This window comes from Ipomoea triloba, chromosome 7, assembly GCF_003576645.1.
Source record: "Ipomoea triloba cultivar NCNSP0323 chromosome 7, ASM357664v1".
In the NCBI taxonomy this organism is placed as follows: Eukaryota; Viridiplantae; Streptophyta; class Magnoliopsida; order Solanales; family Convolvulaceae; genus Ipomoea; species Ipomoea triloba.
In genome coordinates, this window is record NC_044922.1 from 9,445,151 (window position 1) to 9,455,802 (window position 10,652).

The 10,652-nt window shown below is 40.0% G+C and overlaps 1 protein-coding gene across 1 annotated transcript; it reads left to right on the forward strand.

The window, feature by feature from the left end:
* Nucleotides 1-976: 976 nt before the first annotated feature.
* On the forward strand, nucleotides 977-7,717 carry LOC116024085. Its single transcript, XM_031264991.1, has 2 exons — nucleotides 977-1,727; nucleotides 7,707-7,717. Exons 1-2 carry the CDS (start codon nucleotides 977-979, stop codon nucleotides 7,715-7,717), a joined length of 762 nt encoding a protein of 253 aa, XP_031120851.1.
* The last annotated feature ends 2,935 nt before the right edge of the window (nucleotides 7,718-10,652 follow it).

The following is a 10,652-nucleotide window of genomic DNA, read 5'->3' on the forward strand; positions in this document are numbered from 1 at the left end:
TTGCTCAGCCTCCACTGATTCCTCAGAATCCTTATGTTCCTAACCCCTATTCTGTGCCACAGGTACCTCTTGTAGCCTGTTGTGCAATTTGTGATGGGAATCATGCCTCTTAGACATGTTATCTGTTAGACTCCGGTAACCAAGTCCCTCAGCCTAATGTGGAGCAAGTTGATCTCATTGGTTATTCTAGACCACAGGGCCAGGGCAAGGTTATGGGAACTATTAGCAACAAGGGAGAAATCAGTTTGTTCACTCTTGGAACAATCAGGGAAATCAAGTGAGGAACAATCCACAAAGATTTCAAAGTAATCAAGGGAATAGGGGTGGAAACCAAGCTCAGTGGAGAAACAATCAGAATTTTGGACAGAATAATCAGAATGCAAATCAAGGGCAGTTCCAGCAAGGGAATCAGAATTTTGGGAACACTCAGGGTTAAGGTTCCTCTAGACCATCTCAGGAGGTTGATATGCAGACTCTCATGAACCATATGCTGACTCAGCCAACTCAGATAAATAAGTTACAGGCAACCATAGAGGCTGCACAAGCACAGATACAGAACCTCACGGCTCAACAGCAAGGAGGTAGTAATCAGTTGCCTAATCAATCCCCATTTTCGAATGGTAGACTGCCAGCAAGCACAGAGAATCCAAGGCACCAAGTAAATGCAGTCACCACTAGAAGCGGATTAGCTTTGAAGGATCCCTCTTTTCCTTCGAATGATCCAGTGCCTGAGAAAGCTGATAAGAAGGATGAGGGCGTTCAGGTTGAGGATGTTCCCGATGAGAGTGAGGAGGAGTCTGTGGTGCAAAGAGATAGTGTTAAGGGGAAAGCTCCTGAGTAGGATGAGAGTGTCCCTAGCAAGAAGTCTGAGAGGAACAAGAAGGCAGATGACTCAGTTATACCTTGCAACCTGTTACCTTATCCACAAAGGTTGTGGAGATCAAAGGAGTCTGATAGAGAGAGCAAGTTCCATAAGATGTTAGATAAGCTGGAGATCTCCATGGCTTTTGTTGAAGCAGTAACTCAGATTCCATCATACAAGAAGTTTCTGAAAAATATTTTAGGCAATAAGCAAAAGCCAGAAAAGAGTGCGGTGGTGGATCTGAGCGAAGGAGCCTTGACCTGTGCAGTTCTTCAACATAAACTACCTCCTAAGCTGAAAGATCCAGGTAGTTTTGCCATTCCTTACATCATTGGTGGATTTGTAGTTGGGGGTGCCCTGTGTGATTTGGGTGCCAGTGTTAGCCTCATGCCATATTCTCTATGCAAGAGACTCAGCCTAGGCACACCAAAGCCTACTTCCATGACTCTACAGATGGCAGATCGGTCCACTAAGCGGCCAGTAGGGATTCTTGAGGATGTTCCGGTCATGATTGATCAATATTTTATACCGGGGGATTTCGTTGTGCTAGACATAGAGGAGGATGCCAAGATTCCTATTATACTTGGTAAACCTTTTCTAGCTACTGCTGGTGCACTTATTGATGTGAGTAGAGGAAAACTCGTGATGGAGGTGGCTGAGAACAAGATAGAGTTTAGCATATTCAAAATGGCAAAACACCAGCCCTCGTATGTTGATGAGTGTTATTTGATAAAATGGCTGGGTGAGTGCACTGATGGAAGTAAAAAGAGTGAGTTTGGGGACTTGCATGTTTCCCCTATTGATCCTGAACCCCCTGAAAAGTCAAGTGTGCTGAAACGAAAGAAAAAGTTCTTTGGTCCTGATGGTTTCTATAAAAGATGGATGAGGGAGCTGTTGATAAGCCTCCAAGATACCTTTAAATCAAGCACATATTAGGGTGTTTTATCACGTCTATAGCATCCTTATATGGTGAATTATGCTCATAAATGCTTGAAAATCACTAACCAACACACAAAAGCTACTTTTAGCCTAAAGGAGGTGAAACAGGAGCCCCGGGAGCAAAAAGGAACAAAAGTTGAGCTTAAAGAACGAACTAGGCAAGATCGGAGCCCCGGAGGACCCAACAGGATGGCCACACGCGTGTGAGCATGCGTGGAAAAAATCCAGTAGCTTCCCACGCACACTCACATGCGTGTGAGCAGGCGTGGAGACTGCATTGCGCGAATTTTGACTAGGGTTGCTTTTTCGGAGACTATTTAAACCCCTTTGATGGATTTTCAGAGGAGGTTCCCAGAAAATTAGTTTTCCCTTTCTTAGTTTTTCCCTTGGAGAACTTTCTCCATTTTTCTTAGTTTCTAGATTAGATCAATCTCTATTGTAGCAAGACAACAAGCTTGGATTGAAGGTCTACTTCACTCTAGGTGATCTCTATTTCATTTCTATTATATTTAGTTATCTTGTTCTTGGATTAAATTAGCTTTTGCCTTGAATTTCATATCATGAGTGGCTAGTTTAATCTAGGGATTTGGATTGTGTGATTGAATGTTGTTAGTGTGATGATCTTATCTCTATATCTTGGATTTATATGTTTGTGTTGTTGGATTATCTATTCTTGTCTATTGATTGTTGTGTTGATGAGATCTTGTTTGGATTTGGCCAATCTAGATGAGAGATTGAGCTCTTGACTCTTTCATGTCTTTAATTAGAGTTTAGGATTTGAAGCTTGACACAATCATAGTTCCTATGGACTACTTCAGAATAGTAGGATAGTGTGTAGTTTAAGTGTTTGATAAAATTCCTCTTAGAACTTTGGATGCTTGAAGGCACTCCTAAGTCAAAGAAGCCTTAGTACACAAAGGTGGAAAATGACTAAGACAACACACTCTTGAATAGCCAACATCCTAGCATTCCCGATCCATTACCTTAGTCACACCACAATGCAACATCCATGAGCACTATCCAATCCCTACCCCTGTTACATATTTGCAAATCCCTTTTTACTTTACTACTCTCTTGCACTCAAACCAAACTCAATGAACTCCTCTCACTCACAATCCACTTCACCACATTCGAATCCTATGCATGACCCAATCAAGTAAACTCCAGAACACTTGACACACCTCCACGTCCCTCCTTTGAGACCGACACTCGGGGAGTCACTGACTTTCCGTTTTAACATACAAATATCTTTTGACGAATCAACCCCTACACAATACTACTTCTTCAAAATGGCGCCGTTGCCGGGGAGGGCAATAGGTTGTCATATGATTTTGTTTACTTTGATTGTATGAATGCTAGATTTGAGCATTGTTAATCCATTCCACTTTATTTTGTTTTATTTTTTTTTATTTGTTTTTGCTACTTACCCAATTGACTACTTCTAGTCAATTGTGGAATTTCTGTTTCATTGATAATCTTACTAGGTGAATGCACACGCGAGCAAAAGGAAATCAAGGCTTACTACCCTACATTCCTGAAATTAATAGAGCAATTAGAAGGAAAAATACCCAAGGATCACAAATGGCTTCATCAAGCGCAACAAGAAATCCACAAGGAAGAGGAACAACTGTACCAAATCCACCCCCAGTTCCAATTAATCCACAAGCACCAATTAACCATGAAGAACCAATTCTGGAAGAACCACAAGCTAACAGAGCAAACAATCAAGAGAACATTCGTGAAGAAGAATACTATAGAAATCCTCAAGAACCACAAAGATCAATTGCAGATTACATGACTCCCGACTTTAACATGCACAACTCGATCTATGTACCGCCAATGGAAAACGTCAACTTTCACGTGCATCCAACTATTCTCACACTGGTTCAGAACAATCAATATTCGGGATTACCATCTGAAAATCCCAACGGACACATCACAAGATTCATACGAGCATGTGGGATGTACAGGCAAGAAGGCGTTAGCGAGGAGATAGTTTGACTTAAATTATTCCCATTTTAAGTTATAGGAGAGGCAGCACGATGGTTAGAAAGACGAAAATCATTTCAGAACGTGGCAGCAGTTGTATCGTGAATTCATGAACGAGTTCTTTCCCATTACAAAAACTATGAGGATTAGAAGGCTAATACAAGAATTCAAGTAAGGAAGGCTTGAGAGTTTGGGAGAGGCTTGGCGACGATTCAAGGTTCTTAAAAGACAATGCCCACAAGATCTGATGCACCCACGGGACATGATTAGCTCATTCTACGGAGGGCTGACAGATGAAGGAAAAATGTTGCTTGACTCATCCTCCAGCGGTGCCTTTGTCTCCCTAGCTTTGCAAGAAGCTAAAGAATTGATCAAGAGAATATCTAAGAATACCTCTTGTTGGTATGACCGGCGAGGAGAGCATGGAGGCATATATGAAGTTGATAATCGTGTGGCGAGTGAGGCAAAAATAGAAGCAATGAATCACGAAATCAAAAAGCTACAGGCTATGGTAGAAAAAATGGAAGGAAAACCCAAGCCTTGCATGGCTTTGGCACTTTACTGTAATATCTGTGGAGGACCTCATGATACCAATATTTGCACTTCTCCGTCTGCATCTGAGCAAGTTGAGGCGGTAGATTACCAAAGGAACTCCAACTTCAATGCTTATGGACAAAACCAAAGATCAAACAACAATTGGAAATAGGGAGAGGGTTGGAACAATAGCAACAATGATGGATATCAAGCGCGAGGACAATACAACTATGGAAACAAGCCTGCATATGGACAGAATGATAAGAACAGACTGATGTACAATCAAAACCAAGGAGATGGAAATCAAATAACCCAGTTCAGGCCACAATACAGCTCTCAACTTGGCTTTACTCAACAGAGAAGGTATGACATCCGTGAAGTGGATGAAAGACTTACAAGGACGATCATGGAACTCAAAAATGATCGGGCAAATCTAAAACAAGAGATTACTCAAGAGATTAGACAAGAAATTTCTAGTCTTCGACAAGAGTCCAAGGCTACACTTAAGACAATTGAGAATCAAATCTCTCAAATGTTTAAGATAATGTCTGAAAGACACTACGGACAACTCCCGAGTAACACTGAGAACAATCCGAAAGAGAGAGTCAATGCCAGTGATGCCAAGGAAGAAAAACATGAAAAGTGTGATCCGATGGATGTTATTTGTGGAAAATGCCAATGTAAGGTAGAAGACACAAGAAACGAGACTACCTCTTGTAGTCCCACTCTCGAATTGAAGAATGCGAGCGGTTCGTGCACCATCTCAATGAAGGAAAACAAGGAGAAAACCACTTCGGAAGAATGCCCAAAAGAAAAGGAGCTACCACGAGACAAAATCAAAAGTTCAAAAGAGAAAGAAATGGCTCGAGAAGGTACAATTAATGCTTTTATCCGAAAATTTTTCATTAACAAAGAATGTCGTGAGTTTTCTCGTTAGTGTTAGCTCCGTAGTAGAGACCCTGTAGTCTAGGTGAGTTGTTAGTTTAAGTTCTTGCATGCTAGTTTGGGTTGGGTAAGTTATGAGTTTAGTTGCATGTTAGTATGTTCTTGAGTTTAGGACTAGTTGAGCAATCGTTCTCTTTAACCTTCCGTTGAATCTTTGTTTCTTTGAATCGTTCCGTTTCAAGTTCCCGTGAGCTTTGAGCTTCGGGGACGAAGCTCCTTTTAAGGGGGGTAGAGTGTAACACCCCGTAAATTCGTTCAAACCTTTCGGCCGATAATTAATTCCTTGGGCAATTTAATTATTTTAATTGGGCTAGTTCTACCAATTTAATACATATATATATATATATTCCTTGAGCCTAATTTAATTATTCTAATCAAGAGCCCAATTAATTGAATTTATTCTTGTAAGGGATTTTATTCAATTTGGATCCTTACAATCCTTGTAATTAAAATATTCTTACATGGCCCAATTTCTTGATTATATATTAATATAATGTCCTTAAGACATCTTATGGGCTTCTTTGTTCTAATTCATATATTTAATTGTAAGGGATGAATTCATTAGCCCAACTTACTAGTCTTGTATATATTTAATTCTTGTAGCTATTATAATATATGTAACTTAAGCCCATTCCATATTAATGTCTTTCACCCTAATACATTATATGTATTCTAGTATATATATTGAAGATTAAAAATCCCTAAAGGTTTTCACTCCCTCTCCTCCCTACTCATTCATTTCCCACGCCATTTCCCTTCATTATTGTCCAAAATTTGATCTTCATTTCCCTACAAGTTTTCAAGTCAAGATTGCTCTTTTAAGCTTGGTTAGGATTGGGTAAGTGCATCTAGCTAAGAATCTACCTTGCATTTTATGGTTTTGTTAGTCTTTTTGCATATTCTTATGTATGTTCTTTTGGGGTTCTTTGGGTAAAAGATGATCAAGAAGGTGGTGGGGCTTTGTGAGCTTGCTTGAGGCTTTGCTAGATTGGAGAAAGCTCTTTGAGGTAACCACTATGTCCATCAAAATCTATTTCTACACTCCTATTCTATATGATGTTCTTGGTGTTGGAAATCCTGAAAATTTCTTGGTGTTTAGCCCTATTTTTGGTTGTATTTGTTGGATTTCATCTTGATCTTTTGCCTAGTATTTGTTATGATCATTGATGGTTTGGATTTCCATATTTTTGGCCTCTAATTTGATGCAATGTTGGTGTATTTGGGTCTGATTATTACTCTCTGGAATGGTATTATTCGTGTCTGTGCGTTGATCTGGATTCTGGGAGGGTGAGATGACCTTGCGGAGGACCAAGGCGGTACAATGTAACCCGCCGAGGTGATCCGCAAGGCCGAGGCGGTGAGGATGGACGGCGATGGGTGGTCCGCCGAAGGGATCCGTCCCCTTCGTGCGGAGGAGGCAGGCGGAGGTCCGTGCTCCGCTGCTGGGTTCCGCAAAGTCTCTGGAAGTTAGATTCCAGAGACCGATTTTTGGTTGTTGTTGTCTGTTGTTTCTCATTTGTTCTGATTATTGTTGGATTGTTTTGTTGGGTATTTTACCATGCCTTTGGAGTATTTATTCATGTCGTTTATTGGGTATTTTATACCATATCTTGAAGCATTGATTCTTGTCTTTGGTTCCTCTTTTTGGACTCTTGGTCTATTAATTCCTTGAATTCATTACCTGGGAGTTGGTTTGTGTTCATAGTTGAGATGAACACTATGTTTGGTTGTTTTGGGTTGAGGTTGGAGTATGAGTATGTGGTGGTGGTTTGTTGGTATCGTTTGGAGGTTGTTAGATGGTTTGACTGTGCTACTATTGACTATTGACTTCTGACTTTGGACTTCGGTCCCTGTGATTGGGTTGATTACCCCTGTGATTGGACTTAGGTCCCTGTGATTGGACTTTCGGTCCCTGTGATTGGACTACGGTCCCTGTGATTGGACTTCGGTCCCTGTGATTGGGCTCATCACCCCTGTGTACCGGATTTCAGGGTTCTGACTCTTGACTATTGACTTCTGACTATGTGATTGACTTGGTACGATGGTTGGTTCGAAGGTTTTGAGGTTGGAGTTGTGGTTCTTTCTTGGTTATTTGCTTGTGAGTCCTTGTGTATAATCGGTCGATATCCCGTTGCTCTCGGTTATGGTTGGTTGTTTCTTATGGTTGTTGTTCAGTTGGTATATTGGTTATGGTTCGTTGTTGTCTTGTGTTTTCGTTGTGGATTATTGGCTTTGTTTGGATTTGTCTTGGTTTATGATTCGTTCAGCTTATTGTTGTTGAGTATCCGTTTTGAACTATTGAACAGTTTGTTGGTGTTTATATTCTATATGGGTGTGTAAACCTATTTACAAGCTTATGTATATCTATACTTCCTTGCGGGTGTGAATGGTGGTTACTTAGCAGTCTTTTGCTAATGGTTCTTTGCGTGTTTTCCAGGTATGGATTAAGTCTGAGCGCGAGCGCGTTAGAGCTGATCTTATGAGGACGCTTAGACTTAGTTTTATGATGTTTAGACGTTGGTTTGTTGGCTTGTGTGCCTTTGGAGATTTTATATACTCTTGACTAGTGTTCGGTTATTGTTAAACATGACTTGAGGATTTATTTTTGTAACACCCCGGCCCGGCTATACCGTACATCCGGAGTAGTTACCGCCACACCTAGACTAAACCCAGCCAAGACCAGACAGAGTTCACTCTAGGTGCACAGGCTAACAAGAAAACTATTTCACATCATCATCATCATTATTACCCAACATATCTTCATACATATATATATAGGTGAGCAAAAGGGGTAGCTACACTAACTACCAGAAGATATACAAGAGTTTAATTACAACTTACTAGCCAGCTAAGTTCATCATGGCTACAAAAGATAATTGTACACAAAAAAAAGGGTTCCTCCCATAACCTTTCTAATCAGTCATCCTCTTCTAAAGGGCGGTACTCCGGTTCGGAGTACGTCCCCCATACAAGATGCCAGTTGCCCGCAATCCAGGTGAGATGATCCAGGAAGTAACTAGGAGTGTACATCATGGACCACTCATCCCAAAGTTCCGAAGGAGCGAGATTCCACGGACAGGGATAAAAGACAACAAACCCAAACCTAGACCTGGCCCCATCCAGAAAATTTGGCTGGCTACTGCGAACCGGGATACGAGAGGGTGTAGTTGGGTAAGTCGGAGGAGGACTGTACATACGAGAGGGTGTAGTTGGGTAAGTCGGAGGAGGACTGTACAGTGGGGAAGGAATAGCAGGAACATAAGCCGGAGCTGGAGAGTCAGGAGCGAATCTAGGAGCATACGGGTCGACATCAACTAAGTACTGTACATAATCATCATAATCGTAGATAGGGAACTCCAACTCGGAAGGATCCGAGTCAGGTGGGCTACACGAGCCTACCCTAGACATCTATTAAGAACACAATGAAGTGTAGTTAGCACGACGGCTAAGTAAGGAAATCCATTTGTCACTTAAAAGTAGACAAAGGTTTGAAAACATAGATAATCTAAAAGCTTTATAAAGTTTTACCATGATTTGAAAATCTGCCTGTAACGAAACGATTTATAGATAGTATAATAGCGTATAAACGTTAGATCATATAAAGCTTTTCTCAAATAAGAATGAAGTCATAACTTGCCACTCAAACTAATTTTCATGCCCTTTTCAGACAAGTTTGCAAAATTTCACATTTCCAGGAATTTCATCATTTGCAAATAGAACCGCAGCTCTAATATTTATAATAATCTGAACCGCAGCTCAGAGTAACAATAATTTTCATACTCAAAAATTTTCCACTTAGTTTCCCCTGAGTAAGCACTTTGAACATTTCTCAATTCTCCTTCTCAAACCTTGGGCAGTGGCATTTCCCTGACTTCCCGTCGGTCTCCTTATCCCAACCTAGGGCCATGGCACTCCAGCCCTCCCATAGGTCCAACCTTATTCCAACCCCGGGCCGTGGCGTTTAAGCCTTCCCGAAGGTCCCCACCTTATTCCAGAAACTAAGGGTTTGAAAACATTTTTCTTTTTCTTTCCTGGAATCAAATAGTATTTTCAAAATAATTTATTTCATCCAAATATGGTTGTGACATCCCAAAATTTCGTCACTAGTTTTGTTACAAAAAAAAATATTTTTGTCAAAATTGATTTTGACAGTTTCTGTCCAGAAATTATAGTTTTGCGCAGTCCGAAAGATTGAGCCGGTAAAAATAGTTCCCGAACTCTTTTTCACTTGAAATATTTTATGGTAGAACCCTAACTCATAGTACTTGATGTTCATAAAACGTTTTGGTTACCTAGGTTCACGAATTTACACAGAAAATTCCATTTTTGCCCTTGGCAGTGTGCTGTCCAGCATTTTTCCTTCTCTGGACCAGTTTTGGGAAACATTCCGAAAACCATACTTATACTACTCCAAAAATTATGAAAGTTTATATGCGGCTTCTACACTTATAGAACTACATGTATAAAAAAAATTGGACCAAAATAATTTACCGATTTTTCCCAGAAATTCACGGAAGTTACTGACAGAAATCTGTCCTGATTTCCTTTCTCTATTTCCACAAGTATAAGCTTATATAGACATAAATACAACATATACAAGCATATCCAAGCTATGAACTTGTATACGAAAATATTCCCAAAGCTCCAAAAACACCATATTTCAACTAAAATCAATTATCCNGCGCAGTCCGAAAGATTGAGCCGGTAAAAATAGTTCCCGAACTCTTTTTCACTTGAAATTTTTATGGTAGAACCCTAACTCATAGTACTTGATGTTCATAAAAAGTTTTGGTTACCTAGGTTCACGAATTTACACAGAAAATTCCATTTTTGCCCTTGGCAGTGTGCTGTCCAGCATTTTTCCTTCTCTGGACCAGTTTTGGGAAACATTCCGAAAACCATACTTATACTACTCCAAAAATTATGAAAGTTTATATGCGGCTTCTACACTTATAGAACTACATGTATAAAAAAAATTGGACCAAAATAATTTACCGATTTTTCCCAGAAATTCATGGAAGTTACTGACAGAAATCTGTCCTGATTTCCTTTCTCTATTTCCACTAGTATAAGCTTATATAGACATAAATACAACATATACAAGCATATCCAAGCTATGAACTTGTATACGAAAATATTCCCAAAGCTCCAAAAACACCATATTTCAACTAAAATCAATTATCCAAATTCAAGTGACTAATTCCAACTTAAGGGAATTCCTTACCTCACAAGTGTGTAATATCACCGTAAAAGTAGTCTTGAACCTTTATCCCCAAGTTTCACCGAAAAACCCTAGGTAGAATACACCACCATAACAACATATTTAAGAAATCTTTACCTACAATCAAGTTCTAGGGAAGAAATCAAGACTTTTTAACCGAAT

Excerpts from the sequence above, each read along its gene's own strand:
- LOC116024085 (XM_031264991.1), top strand. The coding sequence starts at position 977 with ATGTTAGATAAGCTGGAGATCTCCATGGCTTTTGTTGAAGCAGTAACT.